The sequence below is a fragment of the Natator depressus genome, chromosome 27 (assembly GCF_965152275.1).
Source record: "Natator depressus isolate rNatDep1 chromosome 27, rNatDep2.hap1, whole genome shotgun sequence".
Classification (NCBI taxonomy): domain Eukaryota; kingdom Metazoa; phylum Chordata; order Testudines; family Cheloniidae; genus Natator; species Natator depressus.
Genome location: NC_134260.1, coordinates 14,832,879 through 14,857,481, shown reverse-complemented (window position 1 = coordinate 14,857,481; position 24,603 = coordinate 14,832,879). Strand labels below are relative to the sequence as shown.

The 24,603-nt window shown below is 66.7% G+C and overlaps 1 protein-coding gene across 2 annotated transcripts in view; it reads left to right on the top strand.

Moving 5' to 3' along the window:
* Positions 1–24,594, top strand: part of LOC141978384 (inactive phospholipase C-like protein 2) — a 30,594-nt gene extending 6,000 nt beyond the window's left edge. The window contains exons 2-7 of one of the 2 annotated variants that reach the window (XR_012636379.1): positions 7,911–10,400; positions 10,982–11,185; positions 11,525–11,600; positions 16,723–16,832; positions 21,072–21,792; positions 24,140–24,270. Coding sequence is in view for 1 of the 2 variants with exons in the window: in XM_074940422.1 (XP_074796523.1) it covers positions 7,911–10,400; positions 10,982–11,185; positions 11,525–11,600; positions 16,723–16,832; positions 24,140–24,325 (3,066 nt within the window). In the remaining variant the exon portion in view is untranslated. Of the gene's footprint in view, positions 1–7,910; positions 10,401–10,981; positions 11,186–11,524; positions 11,601–16,722; positions 16,833–21,071; positions 21,793–24,139 lie in introns of both variants that reach the window. The other variant, XM_074940422.1, reaches the window with a different exon arrangement.
* The last annotated feature ends 9 nt before the right edge of the window (positions 24,595–24,603 follow it).

Below are 24,603 nucleotides of genomic sequence, written 5' to 3'. Positions count from 1 at the left end.
AAACATTAAGAACAGTCCCACTTCGTCACACCCCACCCGCAGATTGTGCCCCAGCTAGAGCAGGGGTTCCCTGCTGACTGTACTGGGGGGCACCCAGGCATTGTGGGGGGTGTCGGCCTGACATGACCCCCCTGCAGTCGGGTCTCTGTCCAGTCGCGTGGACTGTAGGCCTGGTTCTCTCTGGCAGGCGAGGACAGGCCTGCAGGGTCACATCTGGCATGGAGGCCCCGGCAGCCGTTTGATCAAAGCAGCTCCCCGCCCGGCTGTTCCTTTCCGGGTAGATTTCCTGTTTTCTGTTCTGGGCCAGGGCAGGGCTGTGCGGGGTGTGGGGCGAGCGGGGCGGTGCCTCTCGGACTGGGTGGAGGCTGGGCCGTGACCCCATGTGTGCATCCGATCCTGCTGGGAACACAGCCACCACCCCTGGGCGGGCGGGTGCGGGAGGGGCAGAGAGCTCCCTGCCTTGGAGGGGGCTCGGTGCTTCGCCCCTGTGCTGAGCGCCCCTTCCAGGCTGCTTGAGCTGCAGTGACGGCCGGGCTGGTCTCTGCTCTCCATGGGACCCGTTCTCCCCCCACCCACGCTCTGGGCTCCCCTGGGTGCTCTGCTCAGGAGCAGTGGGTGCAGGGCGGCTGGGAGGGGGCTGGAGCATGGGGCCTGCTCAGGGAGAAGGGGAAGCACCCTCTGATTGCCAGCCGGCCCCCCACAAACTGGAGCCAGGATGAGAGTGGGGAACCCCCCAAACGCTGCCTGGCCCTTCCCTGAGCTGTGGAGGGAGCCAGGACCCCCCCCCCCGGCTCGCCACTCGCCCCATGGGAGCAGGGAGGTCTCCCAGGGGTTTGTCTCGGTGTCCCATGGCTGTGCCTGGCTCTGGCCAGGGGGCCGGTGGATGGCAGCAGCAGAAGTGTCAGCCCGAGCACAGTAACCATAGTGATGCCGCGTTCTGTACCTCCCCGACCTGACTCGTCCCCCCGAGATCACTCCGGGCTGCCGGAGTCGGGGGAGCTGGCCGGTCCCAGGGACGTCTCTGCCTGTCGGTCGCCTTTGGAACCTGCTCCTGGCCTGGGTTTCTGCCCATGGCTGGGTGCAAGGTGCCAGTGAGCCCGGTGGGTGTCGGGCGCAGTGTGATCTGTGCCAGCTCCCATCTCCCACACGTCCCCTGGGCACAGGGAATCCCTGGGCAGGACATGCCGGGAAGCCCTGAACCGATGTCCCGCTGGGAGCCCTCCTGGCACCCTGTGGACAGGACCCGTGCTGGCCAGTCTGCCCCCACCCCACTCTGCCTATTGCCCAGCCTAGTCCAGACTCCCTGCCTCGGGGTGGGGGTGGGACTGCAGCGCCCGGCCCAACGGGACCCTGATCCTGGCAGGGGCCGCTAGGTGCCCCCAGAACGGTGTGCAGGCTCCCCTAGTCCTGCACCTCCTGCCCCCGGCTAGGACCTCGCGGTCCAGCTGGTGCTGGCTGGGGCCCTTTGCCGCTGGCCCTGGGTGCTCTGCCGGCTTCATGGTGCCTTTAAACACCGTGGCCTCTGCCCCCCAGGCTCTGCAGCATCCCAGGCTGGAGCCTCGGCAAGGGGCAGGGTCTCTGCCAGGCGGGAGGCGCTGTGGGGCCCTGGTGCCCAGCCCCATAAGTAAAGCAGCTTTGGCTGGGCCAACAGCGAGTGTTTGTCTTGGGGAGGGCGCAAGGGCCCGGTGGCGGCTGGTTAGTTCTGGCCCGGTAGGAGCTGGGAGCCGGTGCCTGGCGCCCAAGACGCTGCTCATGCTGGCTCCATGGCTGAGTCTGGTGCAGCTTGGCAGTGACCAAGAGCCGTGACCCTTCCTGTGGCTGGTTGGGGGCCCCTCTTGGGTTCAGCTTGTTTCCCAGCGGGGCCGGCTCCCTCGTTAGCAGAGGCCTCGTCCCCACCTGCAGCCCCACAGGACCCAGCTCTGGCTCCTGGCGTGATGGGCCCCATCTCGCGGGTGGACGCCGGGCGGAGCGGAGGCTGCTGTCCCTGGCGCCGGGCTGGCTCTCCAGAGCAATCTGGCAGCGAGGGGGGAACGGAAACCAGGGGATGCAAATGGATTCTGAAGCTGCTAATGGCACGTGTGGGGGGTGCCCGTGCAGCGGACCCAGGGCCCATTGGCGTCACCACCAGCTGGTAACCGAGAGCAGAGGAGGGCGCCAGCTCCCAGCTGGGGTGGCCCCGTCTCCACCTGCTGTTTTCACGTCCCGCCTTACCCTGGTTGTATGCTGCTGGGCTCTGGTTTGGAGTATTCCTGGGGTCTGTGCAGCCCCCTTTGGGCCCCCTGTGGGCTGGGTCGGGCCTGCGGGGGGCCATGCCGCCAGCTGGGGATGCCTGGCCCCAGTGCTCTGCATCAATAAAGGGACGATGCAGCCTAATTAAATCAACGAGGCGTCTGTGCAGCCGGCGCTTGGGTCAGGTCTGCGTCGTGCTGCCCCGGGCTGCAAGCGTCGGCAGAGGGAGGGGGCCCGGCTCCTGCCAGAGCTGGGGACTTTGGGAGTGGGGGGGGGGGTTGTGTTCTGCGGTGTCTGTCCCTTTAACAGAAAATATCCGCCGGTGCCCCTCACGCCCGACCTGCAGCCCCTCTGACAACCCAGCCCCGGGCTCCCCCCAACCCCGCTCTGCCGGTAACCCAGCCCCGGGCTCCCCGCAACCCCGCTCTGCCGGTGCCCCTCACACCCGACCTGCAGCCCCTCTGACAACCCAGCCCCGGGCTCCCCCCAACCCCGCTCTGCCGGTGCCCCTCACTCCCGACCTGCAGCCCCTCTGACATCCCAGCCCTGTACAGCGGCTCCGTAATCGGAACAGCCCCAGTTTCTGCCGGCTCCCGGGACGACCAAAGGCGGGTTGGGTGCTGGTGCCCTCCCAGCTGGTGCTTTACTCCTCCCCCGGGAGGGGAGTCCCGGGGCTCTGCAGACACCTCGGGCTGGTACCCCCTGCCTGGCAGATGCCCCTCCCCTCCCCCCTCCCCCCAGAACTTGGCCCCCCAACCTAGAGATTTCGTCCTTCCCAGGGAGTTTCTCTCCCTGCGAGAGCAGCACGTGAGGCTTCCAGCCCAGAGTGCCAGGGCCAATACACAGTATAGAGACTGCCCGTGTGGCCACACTCTTTCGGGAAGGGAGGGGCCGATGCACTGACCTGGGCCAGGGAAAGGGGCAGCGTGTCTGGGAGGCGCCAGCCGCAGGAACAGGGCAGCTGCCTGCTTCGCCTGAGGCTTTGGTCACTGCCACTCTGGGTTGCCCCAGGCCTGGCTCCCGAGAGCAGCCCCTGGGGTGTGGGTCAAGCAGGGCCCTCTGAGGGCAGCCGGTGTGTGTTCCCTGTGGGCCTTGGCCTGGGGGCCACAGGGCAGCCCCGTTAGGGCAGAGACTCCCTGGGGTCGCTCCTGCTCCGACACAGCCCTGCCCGGGGCGGGGGGCCAGGTCCCGGTGCTGGGCCCTGCTGCCGGGCCAGGCTGAGCGGCAGCCTTCGGCGGGGCCTTGGGGTGGAAGGTGGCCAGGCCTGGGCCAGCCCCGCTGTGCAATGAGCCCAAAGGCCCAGCCCCACTCCCCGTCCCCCAGGCTTTGGGGGATACCGTGGTGAATGGGCCCCGTGCGGGGGGGGCAGGGGCCTCTCTGGGTAGCAAGCCGGGGGTGTCTGCAGTTTTCTTTTCCCTTTGCAGGTGCCGGTCAGGTGCGGGGTAGCTGGGGTCTGGCATGGTGCTGCAGGGCGGGGGGCAGGACTGAATCGTAGCGCCAGGGTCGTTAGCGCTGACGGGCTAAGGGGGCTGCGGGCACGTCCATCCCTGGGGGAAGACGGGGGTGGGGCAGGGGCCCATGTCAGAGCTGGGGCCGAGCTGCTCTAACCCCAGGTCTGGTGGGGCAGCTGTGCTGGGCTGGGCCTCCCTGTGCAGGGAGGAAGCCCAAGTGGCCAGGCCGCCAGGGGAGGGCGAGCGGCCTCCGGCCTTGAGAGGAAGGAAGGAAGGAAGGAAAACGGAGCTAAAACAAGCTGGCTTGGCCAGGCAGGAACCTCTCCCCACTGGGCCATGTGTGGGAGGCTGGTAGAGCCGGGGGCTCCCCTGAGGTGGGGGCTGCTCAGTGCCCAGCACAGGGAGCCCTGACCCTGGTGGGCTGCAGCTGTTCGAGTGGCCGAAGCGACCCCCTGTCCCCCCAGGGCTGAGGGGACCCTCCACTGTCAGGGCATCATCCTGGCTGAGTGAGCCACGTGCCGCTGGCTCCGGGTCTCTCAGCCGCAAGAGTGGGGTGGGCGGTGCACACATGGGGGTCCCTTAGCTGATGGCGACAGTGACACTTGGGTACCTGACAGGGGTGGGGGGAAGTTCAGGGGGGCCCAAGCAGGAACCTCGGATCCCGGGGATCAGACCGCGCCAGCTGCTCTTGATTGGAAGATCCTCTGGATTAAAAGGGCAGCGAGCCTGTTGGGGGCGGTGGGGGGCTCAGCCGCGGAGCCATGTAGGGGAGACACTGGCTCCACGCATTTCTGCTTGACAGAGCTAGGATGGGGCAGGGGGATCAGTGAGGACTAGGGCTGGGCTAGCAGGGGCTGCGGGTCGGGAGTGAGGGGCACTGGAAGAGCTGGGGGTGGCAGGGCTGAGCTGGGCTATCGGGGGGCTGCGGGTCAGGAGTGAGGGGCACCGGCAGAGCTTCGGGGGGCAGGGCTGGGCTAGCAGGGGCTGCGGGTCGGGAGTGAGGGGCACTGGAAGAGCTGGGGGTGGCAGGGCTGAGCTGGGCTATCGGGGGGCTGCGGGTCGGGAGTGAGGGGCACCGGCAGAGCTTCGGGGGGCAGGGCTGGGCTAGCAGGGGCTGCGGGTCGGGAGTGAGGGGCACTGGAAGAGCTGGGGGTGGCAGGGCTGAGCTGGGCTATCGGCGGGCTGCGGGTCGGGAGTGAGGGGCACCGGCAGAGCTTCGGGGGGCAGGGCTGGGCTAGCAGGGGCTGCGGGTCGGGAGTGAGGGGCACCAATGATTCCTGTCAGCTCCTTTGTGTCTTTGCATTGTCCCGTTGCTGAGCAGGGTCCAGCCCTTGAGCTGGGAGCTGCCCTTGGGGCTGGTCCATCCCCCCACAACGCAGCCTCGCGGGAGCAGCCCCTGCGGATTGGGCCTGTCCGTGGAATTGGCTGCCGTGTCCTTGGGTTCCCATCCGCCCCCCCACGCCTCCGTTCATCGTTTATGGGCAGCAGGCCCTGAGCCTGGGCCTTGATGGGCCTCACAAAGCCCCCCCCAGCAGGATTCCCCCCCCCCAGGACTGGTGAGCTGAGGGGTCTGGTTTGCTGAGAACCAGCTGCTCCCCCGCCCCCGCCCCCCTTATCTTCTAGGAGCAGCCCTTGGAGACTTCCCTTTGAAGAAACCCCAGGCAGGATCTGCTTATCCCAGCCCCAGGCCTCCTCCAGCTGCTCTCTGCCCCCCTGGGGCCTGCCCAGCCACCAGCGTCCCAGGGGCTCCCTCGAACCCCGCCCCGAGATGAGCCAGGATCTGCCGCACCCCAGAGCCGCTCGGAAAACACCCCTTGGTTTGGCTGGAAAACTCAAAACCCGGCGGTGTTTATCCCTTGAAATCCCCCCCACCCCACTTGCTGCAGCAGCTTTCTGCCGGCCTGGGGGCATGGGTGTGTTCGGGGGCCCAGGGAGAGCGGTCACTTTGGATAAGCTATTACCAGCAGGAGAGTGAGTTTGTGTGTGTGTGTTTTTTGGGAAGGGGGGGGGTGAGAAAACCTGCATTTGTGCTGGAAATGGCCCACCTGGATTTTCATGCACGTTGTAAGGAGAGTGGTCACTTTGGATAGGCTATTACCAGCAGGAGAGTGAGTTTGTGTGTGTGGTTTTTGGAAAAGGGTGGGGGGGGGAGAAAACCTGGATTTGTGCAGGAAATGGCCCACCTGGATTATCATACACATTGTGAAGAGAGTGGTCACTTTGGATGAGCTGTTACCAGCAGGAGAGTGAGTTTGTGGGGGGAGGGGGGGGCCAGAGGGTGAGAAAACCTGGATTTGTGCTGGAAATGGCCCAACTTGATGATCACTTTAGATAAGCTATTACCAGCAGGAGAGTGGGGTGGGAGGAGGTATTGTTTCATGGTCTCTGTGTATATAAAAAGAAAAGGAGGACTTGTGGCACCTTAGGGACTAACCAATTTATTTGAGCATGAGCTTTCGTGAGCTAGCTCACGAAAGCTCATGCTCAAATAAATTGGTTAGTCTCTAAGGTGCCACAAGTCCTCCTTTTCTTTTTGCGAATACAGACTAACACGGCTGCTACTCTGAAACCAGCCAGTGCCAGCTCCCCAGCAGGGCTCCCGCTCCCGCCAGGAGCCACCCCAATGCCACCGCCTTGGCACGGGGCCGCGGGGCGCCCAACCACGTCCCTCTCATTCCTCCCCTGCAGCAGGGGCAGGAAGCATTTGTGCCCTGCCCCTGGTCCCAGGGATGGGGCAGGCTGGGGGAGCACCCCGCTTGGTGGAGCCAGGGAGGGGGTGGGGAAGCAGGCTGGGGGAGCACCCCGCTCGGTGGGGGCAGGGGTTGGCATGAGGCTGGCTGCCCCACGGATGCTGAGGGCTCCCCAGCTGGTCCGGGAGCATTTCAGGGCCACAGGGCTATTTTGTCTCTCCAAGGCCTGAGCCGGGGAATCACCTTGAGACAGAGTTGTGTGGGGGAGGGGAGCTGGAGCCGAGATCCCCCCCCCCCACCAGCTGCTCAGCGTGGGTGGCTGATCGTCTATGGGATGGTTGGTTCCTTCAACTCCAGTTCCCGCTCGCTGGAATCTGGGTCCTGGTGCCCATTTGGGCATTCATTCTGGGCTGCGGGTTGGGAGTGAGGGGCACCAGCAGAGCTGGGGGGGCGGGACTGGGGAGCCCTGGGTTGGGATAGCAGGGGCTCTGGGTCGGGAGTGAGGGGCAACAGCAGAGCTGGGGGGCTCAGGGTTGGGCTGGCAGGGGGCTGCGGGTCGGGAGTGAGGGGCACCAGCAGAGCTGGGGGGGCAGGACTGGGGAGCCCTGGGGTGGGATAGCAGGGGCTGCAGCTCAAAGGAGAAGCAAATCCTGCCAGGTGGGGGTCCCGGGGTGCAGGGTCCATGTGCAGTGGCATCAGGAGCACACGCTGCCCACGGGGAACCGGGAAGGGCCCTCGGAAAGGCACCTCCTGCCCCCGGGTCCCAGAAGGAAGAGCTCAGCAGCCGGCCGGCAGCGGGAGGAAGGGGGCGGGGGTCCCTGTGTGGCGGCCACGGGAGGATGTGCCCTATATTTAGCTCGAAGGGGCCATGCTGGCTCCGGCCTTATCAGGCCCCTGCCCCTTGCCAGGGCGGAAGGAGGGACAGAGGCTTTGAGGCGGCTGCGGTCGAGCCCCCATCTGGCGGCTGGCTGGGGGGGGTCACTGCCGGGGCCCTGCAGTGCGGGGGGTCAGGCCTATCTGGCCACCCCACAGGAGATGGACCCACTGCGCCGAACAGAGCTTTCCTTCCGGAGCAAAACCAACCGTGGCAGTAATGCAGGCAAGAAACAGCCCCCCATGGAGGCTGCACTGTCCCGTGTGCGGCCGGGCGGACTCCCTGAGGGGCGTCGAGGGTCCTGAGCTTGCCCCCGGCCAGTTAGGTGCAGGGAGAAGGGACGTGCCCAGGGTCACCCAGCAGGGCTGTGTCAGAGGTGGGCCTTCCCCCCAGGCCTCCCAGGTCCCCGGCTTGAGCCGGAACGGCGCCATCCTTCCTCCCGTCTGTGCTCCGCTTCGAAGGAGCCTGCCGGCTGCTGGCCGCAGGGGCAGGAGCCCCACGCCAGGCTCTGCTTTCAGCCTGGGCCCCGTGAGCAGACGGCACTCGCCCCAGTCCCTGTGCGGGGCGTCGCCCCTTGCCCCTCGGGTCTGCCTCTGTGTAGCCTGACCCGCGGCCCGACCTGTCCGTCTCTGTGCCGGGCCTGACCGCTGCGTTCTCCCCCGGCAGGACGGCTCTCGCCAGAGGCCGGTTCAGAAGAAGAAGACTGTGTCCTTCAGCACCATGCCCCACGACCGGAAGATCAACAGCACGGCGGCTTGCATCTCCTTCATGCTGGAGGGCTGCGAGATGAAGAAGGTTCGCTCCAACTCCCGCATGTACAGCCGCTTCTTCCTGCTGGCCCCTGACATGCGCGACCTGCGGTGGGAGCCCTCCAAGAAGGACTCGGAGAAGGCCAAGATCGAGATCGAGTCGGTCAAGGAGGTGCGGGTGGGGAAGAAGACGCCCGTGCTGCGGAGCAACGGCCTCTCCGACCAGTTCCCGGACGAGTGCGCCTTCTCCATCATCCACGGCGACAACTACGAGTCCCTGGACCTGGTGGCCAGCTCGCCCGACGTGGTGAACGCCTGGGTGATGGGGCTGAGGTACCTGGTGTCCTACGGGAAGCACACGCCGGAGGCGCCCGAGGCTGGCCACCCCAGCCTCCGGACCTCCTGGATCTCCTCGGTCTTTGAGGTGGCGGACCTGGAGAAAGTGGGCCAGATCCCCGTGGCCCGGGCCGTGCAGCTCATCAAGGCGCTCAACCCGGGCATGAAGGCCTCCACCATTGAGCTGAAGTTCAAGGAGCTGCAGAAGGCCGGTGAGCGGCCAGGGAGCGACGTGGCCTGCGACCTGTTCGTGGAGGCCTATTGCGACCTCTGCACCAGGCCCGAGATCTTCTTCCTCCTGGTCCAGTTCTCCAGCGACAAGGAGTCGTTGGGGCTGAAGGACCTGCAGACGTTCTTGGAGGTGGAGCAGGGCATGGAGGGGGTGACCGAGGAGACGTGCCTGGAGATCATTGGCAAATACGAGCCCTCCAGCGAGGGCCGGGAGAAGGGCTACCTGGCCATCGACGGCTTCACCCGCTACTTGCTCTCCCCGGACTGCTCCATCTTCGACCCGCAGCACCTCCGGGTGTGCCAGGACATGACGCAGCCCCTGTCCCACTACTACATCAGCTCGGCCCACGGCGCCTGCCTGCGGGAGGACAGCTCCTGGGGCAGCGCCGGCCTCGGCGGCTACGTTGCGGCCCTGCGTATGGGTTGCCGCAGCCTGGAGCTGGTGGTGTGGGACGGCCCGGAGGGCGAGCCCCTGGTCTCCGGGGGCCGCTCGGCCGCCTCCCGCGTGGCCTGTCGCAGCGTGGTGGGCGTGATCGACCGGTACGCCTTCGAGGCCTCCGAATACCCCCTCGTCCTGTGCCTGGCTGTGCGCTGCTCGCCCGCCCAGCAGAGGCTGATGGCGCAGTGCCTGAGGAAGACCCTGGGCGCCAAGCTGTACCTGGACCCCCCCGACCCCGAGGACGCCTACCTGCCCTCCCCGGAGACCCTCAAGGGCAGAGTCCTCATCAAGGGCAGGAAGCTGCAGCCCAGCTGCCACGAGAGCGAGGGGGAGGTGACGGACGAGGAGGAGGGCCCGGAGATGGGGCAGTGCCCGGGCGAGGCCGACGGGCAGCCGCCCGCGGGGGGCGGGCGGCGCAGGCTCCGGCTGAGCAGGGAGCTGTCGGAGCTCGTGAGCCTGTGCCAGGCGGTGCCCTTCCAGGACTTCGAGGCCTCGCGGCGCGGGCAGCGCTACTGGGAGCTCTGCTCCTTCAGCGAGGTGGAGGCCGGGCGCTTCGCCAGCGAGTGCCCCGCCGAGCTGGTGAGCTACAACAAGCGGTTCCTGTCGCGGGTCTACCCCAGCCCCCTGCGCATCGACGCCAGCAACGTGAACCCGCAGGACTTCTGGAAGTGCGGCTGCCAGATGGTGGCCATGAACTTCCAGACGCCGGGGCTCATGATGGACCTGAACGCGGGCTGGTTCCGCCAGAACGGGGCCTGCGGGTACGTGCTGCGTCCCGCCGTCATGCGGGAGGAGGTCTCCTACTTCAGCGCCAACGCCAAGGACTCGCTGCCCGGCGTCCCGGCCCAGCTGCTGCACCTCCGGGTGATCAGCGGGCAGAACCTGCCCAAGCCCCGGGGCTCGGGCGCCAAGGGGGACGTGGTGGAGCCCTACGTCTGCGCCGAGATCCACGGCATCCCGGCCGACTGTGCCGAGCGGCGCACCAAGACGGCGCTGCAGAGCGGGGACAACCCGGTCTTCGAGGAGAGCCTGGAGTTCCAGGTGAACCTGCCCGAGCTGGCCCTGCTGCGCCTGGTGGTGCTGGATGACGACTACATCGGGGACGAGTTCATCGCCCAGTACACCATCCCCTTCGAGTGCCTGCAGAGCGGCTACCGCCACGTGCCCCTGCGGTCCCTGGCCGGAGAGCTGCTGCCCCACGCCACCCTCTTCCTGCACGTGGCCGTCGCCGACCGGCCCGGCGGGGGCAAGGGGCAGCGGCGGGGGCGCTCCGGGCGCAGGGGCCGGCGGCTGCGGGAGTACGCCTCCGCCAAGACCACGGGCATCAAGCCCATCGACGAGGTGTTCCGCGCGGCTGGCCAGCCGCTGCGCGAGGCCACCGACCTGCGGGAGAACGTGCAGGTAACGCGCCGGGCCAGCAGCGCGGGGGCTGGGGGCAGGACGCCTGGGTTCTCTCCCCCTCGGGGAGGGGAGTGGGGTCTAGTGGGTGGGAGTGTCTGGGGGAGAGATGGGGGTCAGGACGCCTGGGTTCTCTCCCCCTCGGGGAGGGGAGTGGGGTCTCGTGGGTTAGAGTGTCTGGGGGAGGGCTGGGGGCAGGACGCCTGGGTTCTCTCCCCCTCGGGGAGGGGAGTGGGGTCTAGTGGGTGGGAGTGTCTGGGGGAGGGATGGGGGTCAGGACGTCTGGGTTCTCTCCCCCTCGGGGAGGGGAGTGGGGACTAGTGGGTTAGAGTGTCTGGGGGAGGGATGGGGGTCAGGACGCCTGGGTTCTCTCCCCCTCAGGGAGGGGAGTGGGGTCTAGTGGGTTAGAGTGTCTGGGGGAGCGGTGGGGGTCAGGACGCCTGGGTTCTATTCGGGAGGCCCCCAGTATAAGGCCTGTGTTAGTGCCCCAGGCCAGGCTGTGCAGGGCTCCTAGCTGGGGCTGCGGCCCTGCCCTCCCCACGCAGCGCCGTGGGGTGTCCGGCTCACTGTTTTTCCATCTCCAGAACGCCCTGGTCTCCTTCAAGGAGCTGTGCGGCCTGACGCCGGCAGCCACCATGAAGCAGTGCATCCTGACCGTGGCCACGTGGCTGCTGCGCAGCGAGAGCGCCCCCAGCGTGACGCTGAACCTGGGGGAGCAGTACCCCCCCATGGAGGCCCAGGGGCCTGTCCCAGAGCTGCTCCGCAAAGTGCTCACCGCCTACGAGACCGTAAGCTCCCGCCCGGCAGCCAGCCCCCACCCTGCTCGGGCCGGCCTGGCCTGGCTGCGGCCCCCTCGGGGTCCATTCGCCAGCACAGCCCCCTGCCCCTCGTCCTCGCGGGGTCGGACGCCGTCCCAGCGGGCGGCAGGAGTCCCGTTCATAGCAGCAGCCGGAGCCGCTTCCTTCCTTTGCGCTGCCAGGAGCCCGGGGCGCCTGGCCCAGGCATTGCTGGGAGCGGGGAGGCTGGGGCTGGGGGGAGCCTGCGGGGGCCGGTGCGGGAAGGGGTCACCCAGGTGCTGGGCCGTCCCCCATCCTGCTCCCTCACTGCCCCCATCTCTGCTCCCGCAGACGATCCAGACCAGCCGGACGCTGATCGAGTCGGCCGACGCTGTGCACAGGAAGCTGATGCAAGCCCAGCAGGCGGGTACGTGCCGCGGGGGGGCAGGCGCCACGTGCCGCCTGGGGAGGCTGGAGGCTGCTGGGCCCGGCTGCAGAGCGGGGTGGGTTTGGGGGCCGCGACTCCGCTCCCCCCAGGGTGCTGGGGGGCTATGGGCACCTGGGGCCACGGGGGGGGGGGGTGGCCTTTGTGCTGGTCACCAGTGACACCTGCTGGCAGGACGAGGCGTGGCGCTAATGGGGCCTCAGCACCCCTGTGGCTGGAGGTTCCCTGGCCCGCCCCGTCCCCCTGCCCTCCCCGGGGCTGGATGGGAGCCGGCAGCCCTGGAGGGGAAAGACCCCGGGCCCCAGCCGGCCCGGCCTGGCCGATGGAGCTGGTGGCTCCTGCTGGGGCGGTGACCTTAGCGCTGGCCGTGGGGGAATCTGCACAGCCCCGAGCCCCGGCCAGCCGGGCCCTGTCTCCTGTCTCCCAGGACGCTGTGGCTGCAGCTGGGGGCAGGGAAGGGGGCTGGGGCGTGTCAGGGGCAGGTGCATTTGGCTCGACCCAGGGGTGTGCGTATAGGGCACGGCTCTGTCCCCTCTCCTGGCTGCTCCCAGCTGAGACACCTGATCCGTGGAGCGAGCGCCTCGGCCCCGGGAATAGCTCCCTGCCGCCACGGGGGGGCCAGGGCAGGAGATGGAGCCCGTCCTGCACCAGGAGCAGGGCCCCAGCCCCCAGCACTGAGAGGGGGCAGAGGGCCGCCGAGGGGCCGGCGCTGGGCGGAGCGGAGCGATATGGGGGAGGCTGACGAGGAAGCAGAGAGGAGTTAACTGCCAAACCCCGGAATATAATTAGCACCAGAAATAACAGACTGGGGCTGTCGGCGTAAGTGGCAACGGGGTGTTATGGCATAAAAGACACGGGGCTGAACGCACACAGGCATGTGCTGCTGTCAGTCTGTGCCGGTGCACCTCCCTCCGGCCCCCCACGCCTGCCAGCCCAACCCTGGGCTCCCCCAGCTCTGCCGGTGCCCCTCACTCCCGACCCGCAGCCCTGGGCTCCCCCCCAGCTCTGCCGGTGCCCCTCACTCCCGATCCGCAGCCGTCTGCCAGCCTGGGCTCCCCCCAGCTCTGCCGGTGCCCCTCACTCCCGACCCGCAGCCCTGGGCTCCCCCCAGCTCTGCTGGTGCCCCTCACTCCCGACCCGCAGCCCCCTGTCAGCCTGGGCTCCCCCCAGCTCTGCCGGTGCCCCTCACTCCCGACCCGCAGCCCTCTGCCAGCCTGGGCTCCCCCCAGCTCTGCCGGTGCCCCTCACTCCCGACCCGCAGCCCTGGGCTCCCCCCAGCTCTGCTGGTGCCCCTCACTCCCGACCCGCAGCCCCCTGCCAGCCTGGGCTCCCCCCAGCTCTGCCGGTGCCCCTCACTTCCGACCCGCAGCCCTGGGCTCCCCCCCAGCTCTGCCGGTGCCCCTCACTCCCGACCCGCAGCCCTGGGCTCCCCCCCAGCTCTGCAGGTGCCCCTCACTCCCGACCCGCAGCCCTGGGCTCCCCCCCAGCTCTGCCGGTGCCCCTCACTCCCGACCCGCAGCCCTGGGCTCCCCCCCAGCTCTGCCGGTGCCCCTCACTCCCGACCCGCAGCCCTGGGCTCCCCCCCAGCTCTGCCGGTGCCCCTCACTCCCGACCCGCAGCCCTGGGCTCCCCCCAGCTCTGCCGGTGCCCCTCACTCCCGACCCGCAGCCCTGGGCTCCCCCCCAGCTCTGCCGGTGCCCCTCACTCCCGATCCGCAGCCCTCTGCCAGCCTGGGCTCCCCCAGCTCTGCCGGTGCCCCTCACTCCCGACCCGCAGCCCTGGGCTCCCCCAGCTCTGCCGGTGCCCCTCACTCCCGACCCGCAGCCCTGGGCTCCCCCAGCTCTGCCGGTGCCCCTCACTCCCGACCCGCAGCCCTGGGCTCCCCCCCAGCTCTGCCGGTGCCCCTCACTCCCGATCCGCAGCCGTCTGCCAGCCTGGGCTCCCCCCAGCTCTGCCGGTGCCCCTCACTCCCAACCCGCAGCCCTGGGCTCCCCCCAGCTCTGCTGGTGCCCCTCACTCCCGACCCGCAGCCCCCTGCCAGCCTGGGCTCCCCCCAGCTCTGCCGGTGCCCCTCACTCCCGACCCGCAGCCCTCTGCCAGCCTGGGCTCCCCCCAGCTCTGCCGGTGCCCCTCACTCCCGACCCGCAGCCCTGGGCTCCCCCCAGCTCTGCTGGTGCCCCTCACTCCCGACCCGCAGCCCCCTGCCAGCCTGGGCTCCCCCCAGCTCTGCCGGTGCCCCTCACTCCCGACCCGCAGCCCTGGGCTCCCCCCCAGCTCTGCCGGTGCCCCTCACTCCCGACCCGCAGCCCTGGGCTCCCCCCCAGCTCTGCCGGTGCCCCTCACTCCCGACCCGCAGCCCTGGGCTCCCCCCCAGCTCTGCCGGTGCCCCTCACTCCCGACCCGCAGCCCTGGGCTCCCCCCCAGCTCTGCAGGTGCCCCTCACTCCCGACCCGCAGCCCTGGGCTCACCCCCAGCTCTGCCGGTGCCCCTCACTCCCGACCCGCAGCCCTGGGCTCCCCCCCAGCTCTGCCGGTGCCCCTCACTCCCGACCCGCAGCCCTGGGCTCCCCCCAGCTCTGCCGGTGCCCCTCACTCCAGACCCGCAGTCCTGGGCTCCCCTCCAGCTCTGCCGGTGCCCCTCACTCCCGACCCGCAGCCCTGGGCTTCCCCCCCAGCTCTGCCAGTGCCCCTCACTCCCGACCCACAGCCCTGGGCTCCCCCCCAGCTCTGCCGGTGCCCCTCAGTCGGGGCAGCGCTGGCCGTGGGTCATTGCACCCAGGAGGGCCGTGGCGGAGACTGTGGCCAGCAGGGCCGGGGGTCAGAGCGCCGCACCCTGGCTGGCTGGATCCTCGGGGAGCACCAGGAGCGTGGAGCACTATAAATAGCCCGGGATTAATGGGTGTGAGGCAGAGCCCGGGTCCCAGGGGGCCAGCCAGCTGGGCTGGGTCAATCCCTGTCCCCCCAGCCCAGTGCCCCACAACCTGCCCTGCCCCCCAGCGTGAACCTTGACGCACAGTGCGGGGGGCTAGGCCCTGCCCAGATCCCCCCAGGGTTAATACCCCCAGTGGGGGGTGCGGTGTGGAGGGGGATGATTGACGGCAGATGGGCGAGCCGCAGCGTGTGGGCCCGTAGCCGGCACCGTGTCGGGGGGGCCGGGGGACACGTGCTCGGGGCGCTGTGCAGGGGGTCCGCTTAACCCCTTACGTGCTGGCCTGGGAGCAGGAGAGTCCAGCGGGGCTGGCTCAGCACAGGGCCCGTGCGGGGGCAGGTTATTGCGGGGGCTGCACCTCTTCACTTAGTGTAGAGTCACTGGGGGCTGGGGTGTCGGGGTGGGGGCTGTGATGGTGTCAGTGGGGGGGTCGCTGTAAGGGATGGGGGCCGCGGTGGTATCGGTGGGAGGTCTCTGAGGGCCACGGTGTCGGGGTTTTTTGCGGGGGGTATGGTATCGGTGTAGGGTCTCTGAGGGGATGGGGGTTGTGCTATTTGTGTGGGGATGGGGGCCACGGTATTGGTGGGGGGCTGGTGTCGGTGGGGGGGTGTCTGGGGGGAGCTGCCTTTGCTGGTTAGTGCCCGTAGCTCGCTGAGCGGCTCGGCAGGTGGCGAGGAAGAGGGGCCCCCATGCCCCACGGCCCCTGAGTGATCTCCATCTGCTGCCCCAGGAGCGTGGGGGGGCTACATGCCCATGCATGGTGCTGGTGGCCCTGCCCCATGGCCCCGGGAGGCCGACACAGACGTTTCCCGTCAGTTCCCATTAGCGTCAGCCGAGATAACGAGCCGGAGCCCTGCGCTAATGAAGGGGGATGAGTGCGGGGGACAGGCAGGGCCCTGCGTGAACTCCCACAGGGCGGGAGGGACTTTGGGGGGGTGACAGGGCTCCCCTGGGGGGGGTCGCTACCCTCAGCTCGTGGGATCCCCTCCCGCACAGGCAGCTTCGTGGCTGTGCCGGTGCCCGGGCGGGACGCGGGGGGGCCGTTCTGCGGGCGACTCCCAGGCTCCTCGCTCAGCAGAGGTTTGGGGGGGGGGGCGGCCTTGGCTGCTCCCTCCCCCGCTGGCTCTCGAGGCCATTCCCTGGTCCCTAGCGCGGAGGGCGCCCGGACGTGGCTGGAAGCTGCTGGCTCGGGCGTGGGAGGCCAGCGAGTCCGCGGGAAAGGCTCCTGCTGGGGGCGCTGCACCTTGTCCCCTCCCACGCGGGGCCGTGCAGGGCCCCCCAGCAGCACCGCATGGGCAGACCCCACTGGGCCAGTGTCACCATCCGCCCAGCGAAGGGCTCAGATCGGGCACAGTGCCACCCCCCTGGGGAGACTCCTCCCTACGCAGCTCAGCCCTACAGCCCACCCGCCTGCTCCCAGGGGCACAGGCCCCCCAGCCACAGCCCGGCCGCCCCCAGCCACCATCCCACGGTGCTCCCATTGGAGTCCAAGGCACTCAGAGCCCACGTCTCCCACGTACACCCCGTCCGTGCCCACAGGGCACTGCCCACCCCCACGTCGGCCCCAGGGCCCTCGCCTGAGACGGAGCCCACGGGAACCTTCTGCTGCTCCCTGCAGGGGTGGTGACGGCTGACAGCTGGGCCCTGCCCTGCCGCCGGCTGGGATCACACCTGTCCCAGCCTTCGGACCCGCTGAGCCGGGCGTCGGGCATCCCGCACGTCCCCTGGGCTCTGGGGCTGCTCTGACTTGCACCGTGACTGCACCGGTCGCCCAGGGGTAGCCGAGCACCTGCCTTACTGGGGACCCCCCTTTGTGACGTGGAATTCCCTTGTTTCCAGCTCCATAGAGCTGCCCAAGTGGGGTGCAGGACGCAGTCCTGGATCTCTCCTGACCCCAGCCCCCTCGCCAGCAGAGCTCCCCGGCCTGGCGTGGGCTGCCTGTGCCCCACTGCTCTCCCCTGCCCGTGGGCTGTTCTGGGGCAGCTCTGTGTCTCCTTGTGCAGCCGGGGCACCAGCGAGCAGTGCAGGGCGATCTCCGTCCGGAGCCAGCCCTGGGCACCCTGGCGCTGGCTTTGCTGTATTTCCAGCTGCCTGGCCGCTGTGGCCCCTCCTGTCGGCGCCAGCAGCTCTCCCCACCCGGCTCGGCGTGACGGCTCCCCTCTGCTCTGCTCCCCAGGGATGGGTTTCCACAAGGAGCTGCACCGCCTCGAGGCCAAGGAGGGGCTGAAGGGCAGGAAGTTGCAGAAGGCCCTGGAGAGCTTCGCCTGGAACGTCACGGTGCTGAAGGTAACGCTGGGGCCTGGCCCAGGGCGCTGGCTGATCGGGGTGGGGGATTCCCTCGAGCTTTTCGGCTGCAGTGGTTTTCTCTTGACTTAGTTTCCCAAGGACCAGTGGGACCGAGAGCCGGGATCCCTGGTCCCACCTCTGCCACCGGACTCCCTTAGGCCCATCCCCTCCCGGGGTCTGTTTCCCCACCTGTGCCTGGGACAGGTGAGGGCTGAGACCGGCCTGATGGGGTGAAGCTCTAGGCCCTGCTCCCAGGGGCGGTGGGAAGCCAGACGGCGCCGCACGAGGGAATTTCCTCTGCCACTCGGAGCGCTGGGCCGTGACGCCTGGGAGAAGGATGCCCACGCTGAGCGTTCGCATCGCCTCCCTACATAGCAAACCCGGCTAGATTCACATGCCCACAGGACGGGCGTTATCCCTGCTCTCCTGGGGGAAACTGAGGCACGGGGGAGGGAATTTCTTAAGGCCACACTGAGAGTCAGTGGCGGATCCAGGAATGGAACCCAGGACTCCCGCTCCCCTCTTGTGGTGCCAGCACTGGCAATGGCCCTGTGCATCCTGCCAGGATGGTGTGTGTCTCCCCCATGCCCATTGATCTTGGGACCTGGGGCAGATTCTCGGCCTGCCCCGACCTTCCAGGCCACCAGCTCCCAGCCCAGCCTTGCCCTGGGCCCTGTTGGGTGCCAGGTCACGTGGCAGCGCTGAGACTCCCAGGGATCGGGGCCAGCGGGGCTGGGTACAGTCAAGGCTGCAGACAAAGGGGCGTGTTGGTAACCGGGGCTGGTTCCCTCAGCCTGGCTGTTTTGTCCTGGTGTCAGCAGCCTGCCGGCTCCATGCCCCCAGCCCAGCAGCCTCCGCTCCCTGGGAGCCCTTCCCAGCCGCTCCAGCACCCACGGGGCTGAGTCACCCATTCAGCACGCGCGTGTCGGGCTGAATCCCAGCCCTGTGTGGGGAGTGGGGCTACAGCCCCCCAAGGGCTGGCCTGTGTCACGGAGTCCCCGGGCGATGCTCTGGAACTGCTCCCCATGAAACCAGGCAGGACTCTGGGGAAGTCTCCTCTCTGGGAGCAGCCTGTCTGCAGGACACACAGCTCACCCGGCTTCCACCTTCCTGGGTCTGACCTCGGAGCATTCAGCCTCCTCTGCCCCTCCGGGCGCTTCCCACAGCGAGTCCGCCCAGGGGGTCCTGGGGGGGCCAGAGGGTCCTGCCCCCAACTCCGCAGTCAGACGGGACTCTCAGCCAGCCAGTAAAACAGAAGGTTTATTAGACGACAGGAACATGGTCTAACACAGAGCTTGTAGGTGCAGAGAACAGGACCCCTCAGCTGGGTCCATTTTGGGGGGCAGTGAGCCAGACAACCCCGTCTGCCCTTCACTCCATGTCCCCAGCCAGCCCAAACTGAAACTCTCTCCAGCCCCTCCTCCTCTGGGCTTTGTCCCTTTCCCAGGCCAGGAGGTCACCGGATTCCTTTGTTCTCCAACCCTTTAGCTCTCACCTTGCAGGGGGAAGGGCCCAGCCCATCAGTTGCCAGGAAACAGGGTGTCGGCCATTCTCTGTGTCCAGACCCCTGCACACACCTGCCCTCTAGGGCTCTGCAATGATCATACACCCTTACCCCACCACCTAGATACTTAAGAACTGCCTAGGGGAAACTAAGGCACCCCCACACTATTCAGAGGAAACATTAAGAACAGTCCCACTTCGTCACATCTCTCCCCCCTTTGAGATCGAACTGAGCGGGGTCACTTTAGCTGGTGACCTGGGGAAGTTCGAAGCCACCAACATTCCCATGGATGCCCCAGCATCTCTCCTGTTCCTTGGTGGGAGTTACACCAGACCCTTCCAGTTTCACTCCCTCCCTTAGGTCAGGGGTGGTCAATGGCACTCTCAGGCCGCATGTGGGAAGGTTTATGCAGCTCGTGCCCTTTGGCCACCCCAAAACCCCAGGGGTTCAAACTGGGATTGGGTCTTCTCCCCAACAAGCTGGCCAAACACAGCCACTTGGTTATAGGACTGTTTAACTATCTTAACGGCTTTCACTTCATCTGAGACCTTCTCAAAGCTATCCACACTGGATCTTTCAACAGGAAAGTCAGTGGATCCATTCACAACAGAAAATTTCTGGCTGTTAGGAACTGAAACTTTCTTGATTAAATCACTTTCACACCCTTCAGTTGCAGTAAACTGCTTGCAAAGACTCCATGAGGATTCCTTTCCCTAGGGCTTTTCTATGCAACAATTCACCCCTCACAGAAATTCTGCTCTTACCCTCTTCACCGAGGGCTTGCTCTAGAGGAACACTTTCCTGAGCAACAACAGACTCTTTCTGGGTCTCCCTTACATCCACAATTATCTCTGGCCCATCCGGCGGATTCCTACACAATCCCCTTTCAGGCAAACTGACAGACTTCCTAGATAAAAGGTCAGAAGCATTCTCCTTCCCTTTGCCACACACAAGTTCAGGAATCTTTTCCTTCTTGCTACAGGTTTCCACACCCTCAGTAGGTAACACAATCACATCACCTTCATGCTCTCCTTGTGCCCTGGCTAGGATCTCACCCTGATTAGACAGAGTTGCTCCACCCTTTCCCAGCCACACACTAGCAACAGGCAAAATACAAGCACCAGAATTGTCTGGGCTCTGGGATTTTACATAGACACTAACTGGATGCGACCGAGTTACAGGGCCATTCTCCCGAGCAGACACAAACTTAGGACCCTTCCCTTCCTGGGCTTTAGCTGAATCCAGAACCAGCTCTGAGACAACTGCACGACCCTCAACCATCACAGGCTGAAAGGCCCCTTCTGTCTGCTCCACAGACAAAGAAGAGCCGGACACACTTTCTCCTTTCCCAGACACCCAGCTTGGGATCTCATTCCCCTTGTCCCAGCACACAAGGCTGGTCACAGAGAACTGCTTGGAGATCAGGGTAGCTCCCTCCATAGGCAAGTCAATACCCCTGACAGACACAGGCACGTTTCCTTCCCTGTCACAATTCTCCAGCCAGGTAACAGGTAAGGTCCAGGGACACTCATCTTCCACTCTCCTCGCCTTCCCACCCTGCTGACTAGACACAGCCATCAGCTCACAAGGCTGCCTAGGCTCATCCAGACTTTCCTTACCAAGCACCTTGCCACTCGCAACAGATCCCCTGCCCTGCCTGTGTCTCCCCCCACTCAGCTGGGGTCTCAGCTCCCACTGTGCTCAGCGCTGCCCTTGCTGTCCCAGTGGGGGTAGGTAGCGAGCTCGCTGCTTTCCTCACTGCATCAGAACCAGCGTGAGCCCCCTCTCCAGTGTGCAAGGGGGGTGGGGAGCCCCAGGGGTCTGCTTACAGGCAGGCAGGTAGCCTGAGCCTAGAGACTCCTCCCTGCTGCCAGCCAGGTCATCTGCATTTTCACTGACCATTTCCCTCTCCGCCGATTGGTTCCCTGGATTCAAATTCAAACCCTTGGCAGTTACCGGAGCAGGGCCTGGATCCTGTCCCAAAGAGACACAGTCACCCCACAACAGGGTCTCGCAGCTGGTATCCTGGAGAACCCCAACGGCCAGCCAGTCCCACCCCTCCTGGGTCTGCACAGGGATCTGGGCCATAGGCAGGGCGAGGGGCTTCGTCCCTGGGACCCTCACAGACATATAGGTTGGGGTCAGGAGTGGGAGCCTGTCCACCTCCCCACCCATCTGGCTGATGGAGTCTATGGCCTTGGGACCCAGCAAGGGAGCTAGATACCGGGGCTTTTCCGCAGGGTCCCCCTGGTTCAAATCGCCAGCCTGCTCAAAGGCAGTGAGGTGGGCATCCACATCCCCCCACTCCTTAACCAGGGGCAGCAATTTAGTCTCAAGGTTCCCTGCAGAACTGGCCCCCCCGGGGTCTATCCCCACTCACGCCGGGGAGGTCCCCTATGCCTCTCCGCTCCCCCACCACCAGTTCATGCTGCTGCTGCTTCTGCAGCTCTTTCTTGGGCTCTCGCTGTCTCTCACAGTCCTCTTGCTCTCTCGGACTCAGCTCCAATCCCATCCGTCTCCGATCCCCGGATGGGGAACCCGATCGTGAAGACCCTCGTCTGGTCGGGGTCAGGAGTCTTGGGGATGCCTGGCTACTACTCCAGCTGCTCCCAGATCCTGCTATAGCCCCATTTGGGGTCAGGAATCTGTCCCTTAGAGCGGTCATCCTCCTCCAGCTGCACGATTAACTCTGCCTTGGTGAACTTTCCAATGTATAACCCTCTCTTTCTGTACAGGGTTACAATGTCCTTCTTAAGAAGACGGTGACAGACCATCACTCCGCTCTTCCCAAGTTGTTGTGGACTCACAGGCCTGTGTGCTCTCAGCTCCCCACGGTCTCCAGGGAGAACCCCTCGTGTGCCAGCCCTTCTCGAGGTCACCACCTCTTTGCCAGGGTCGAGCTGCAGACTCCTCCGCCCCTGGGACCGCTCACTGCAGTCCCCGGGGGACCCCATTACTGCACAATCCTTCTCGCTGGTCACACACTCCCGGGGGTTAACCGCCCCCCGAAACCGCTCCTCTCTGAGCGTTCAGCACGCCTGGTCCTCGTCAATCCCCCTTCATTTTACTGCTCCCCAGTCACTTACTTCAAGAAGCGCCATCCACGGGGTGCAGTAGATCCCACCTCTGCCACCAGTTGTCACGGAGTCCCCGGGCGATGCTCTGGACCTGCTCCCCATGAAGCCAGGCAGGACTCTGGGGAAGTCTCCTTTCTGTGAGCAGCCTGTCTGCAGGACACACAGCTCACACAGCTTCCACCTTCCTGGGTCTGACCTCAGAGCATTCAGCATCCTCTGCCCCTCCGTGCGCTTCCCACAGCGAATCCACTCAGGCGGGGTCCTGGGGAAGCCAGAGGGTCCTGCCCCCCAACTCCGCAGTCAGACGGGACTCTCAGCCAGCCAGTAAAACAGAAGGTTTATTAGACGACAGGAACATGGTCTAAAACAGAGCTTGCAGGTGCAGAGAACAGGACCCCTCAGCTGGGTCCATTTTGGGGGGGGGGCAGTGAGCCAGACAACCACGTCTGCCCTTCACTCCATGTCCCAGCCAGCCCCAAACTGAAACTCCCCCCAGCCCCTCCTCCTCTGGGCTTTGTTCCTTTCCCCGGGCCAGGAGGTTGCCTGGTTCCTTTGTTCTCCAGCCCTTTAGCTCTCACCTTGCAGTGGGGAAGGGCCCAGGCCATCAGTTGCCAGGAAACAGGGTGTTGGCCATTCTCTGTGTCCAGACCCCTGCACACACCTGCCCTCTAGGGCTCTGCAATGATCATACACCCTTACCCCACCCCCTAGATACTTAAGAACTGCCTAGGGGAAACTGAGGCACCCCCACGCTATTCAGAGGAAACATTAAGAACAGTCCCACTTCGTCACACAAGGATCCCCTGAGCTGTTCTTGGGGGATGAGGCGAACCCCGGCATCCTGGCCTCCCCCGCAGGCCTGGCTGCCACAGTTTGGCTCACATGGTCCCTGCTGGGCTGTGCAGGGGGGTGCCATGGGGCACACACAGGTGAGGACAGCTCTGTGCCCCCTGGACTGGGCTCTGCCCTGCCTGGGCCTGGACCGGGGCCCCATTGTTCTGGGCATGGGGTGGGCCCTGGGGAGACCCGGGCCCTGCTCGCATGGGACCGTCAGGGGCAGGTTGGATCAAGGTGCTGTACAGTGATCCCGTGCTGCCATCTAGGGGCTGTGTGGGGCACAGGCCGTCTTGGGGAGCGAGCATCCCTCGGAGCTGGGCGATGGCTAAGGGGGCCCTATGGTGCTGAGCTGGGGAGAGTAGGGGGCAGTGCCACACGGGTGTAGGGGCCGGAACTGGAGGGGCTGCTGCACCCCCTGGCTTGATGTGGTTTCCATCATGTACAGGGTTGAGTTTGGTTCAATAGCTCTCAGCCCCCCCCACCCCCCACTGTACGAAGTGTTCCCGTGCCCCTGGCACACGGGTGGGCCATGTCTGCGGCGAGTGTGGTTCCCGCGGCTGCCCGCAGAGAGGAGAACAGCCCGCTGCTGCCGCCAGCGAAGGGAGCTGCTCCCCTGGCTCAGGCGCTGTGCGCCCGGGGTCGCGGGTTCGGCCCCAGCTCACGGCGGGGGGTTCCCAGCACCGTGCCGGCGGCCGGGCTCTGCGTCCTGGCTGGTTCTCGGGGCTCCCCGTCCCTGCCCGGAAAGGGGCTCTGTGGGGACAGGTGCACGCCGGGCTGGTCTGGTGCCGCTGCCCGGAGCCGCTTCCCCCCCCGCACGACACCCCACCGCCGCTGGGCGTGTAAACGCTGCCTCCTGCTGGCCGCTGCCTGCCCAGGGAGCCAGCTGGGGCTTGGCCGCGGGAGGCGCAGAGTGGACTCCAGGTGGCACCAGAGCAGTAGCCCATAGGGGCTAGTGAGCGGCGAAGGAGGCCGGGTGTGGCTGGGGCCCTGTATGTGCCGGGTTGGGCAGGTGACCCCCAGCCCCAGGCTCTGCTGGCGCTGGATAGCAGGGCCCCCCCACGTGCCATGTAAACGCACCTCGACCCGGAGCGATGGGGGGCGGGGGGACGGCGTCGCCGTGATCCCTTAAGGACCATGTCCTGCCAGCTGTAGGGTGTGTCCGCTCCTCTCAGGGCCCCTGGGAACTGAGCTTGCTGGGCCCGCAGCAGGATTGGGCCTGCACAGGTAGATCTCCGCATTTATTGTCCGCTCTCGGTGCCACTTGTGGGGTGGAGCCTTGTCCCACCGAGGGGCTGGGCTGAGATCCCCCTGCCCCCCGTTCACCCCACAGAGGCCACGGGTGGGTGGGATTCCGGCCTGTGCTGACCCGAATGCCTGGAGCTGGCTGTGAGGCGGGTGTGAAAGGGGGGACTTGCTGTCGCGTGGCTGACCCGTGAGCCGAGGCGTCAGGGACTCAGCCGGGGGCGAGGGTCTGTGCAGGAGGTCAGATGAGAGGATCACGCGGCTCCCTTCTAGCCCCCGAGGCTCCGGGCAGGGCTGGGGCGGGGGGACGCAGCTCGTCTCATGGGAGGGGGGGTTGTGCTTTAGGGAGCAGTGACTCTGCCTGGAGAGGGGAGCTGGCTCGGCTGGGTTAGGGTCTCTGCGTGTCGTACGTCGGGCCCCCCTCCCCGCAGCCCAGCGGCCAGCACCCGCTGGCAGGGGGGAGCCCCTGCCCCTTGCTCTCCAGCCGCTGCAGGAGCGGTGTGCCCCTGGGTCCAGGCTGCTCCCCCAGAGCACGGAGACCTCGAAGGAGCCAGGCCCCGTGGGTGGGGGGTGCCCATTGGGTGCTGTACTGATGGGGTCCCCCCCGCCCCACACGCCCCCTGACCAATGGCCTTTCCCCGCTGCAGGGCCAGGCAGATCTCTTGAAGCAGGCCAAGGCGGAAGCTCTGGACAACCTGTGGCAGATCCACAACGCGGGGCAGTCGTGTGGCATCGGCAGGAATGGCTCTGCCTCCCCCGACCTCGCCCGGGCCCGGACCCCGCTGGAGCCCATCTCCGAGACAGAAGGAGGCAGCGACACCGGGTCCTGCTGACCGCGGGGCAGGGCATGGGGGCCAGGACTGAGCCCGGGGCCCCCAGCGCTCCTGCCACGGACCCAGGATTGTACGGGCACCGGCCCCGCCCCAGAACTCCCAGGCCTTTGACTGTGCACGTGGAAGACAGGAGCCCGGCTGTCGGCGGGGTGGGGGCTGCCCGGGCCGTCCCGGGGCGATCCAGATGGGTTGATTCGGGTGGGGGCAGAGTTAGCACTCACACCAGCTGCCCACGTGACGGTACCCCCCGGCTGCAGCTGGGCCGCCCTCCCCCCACC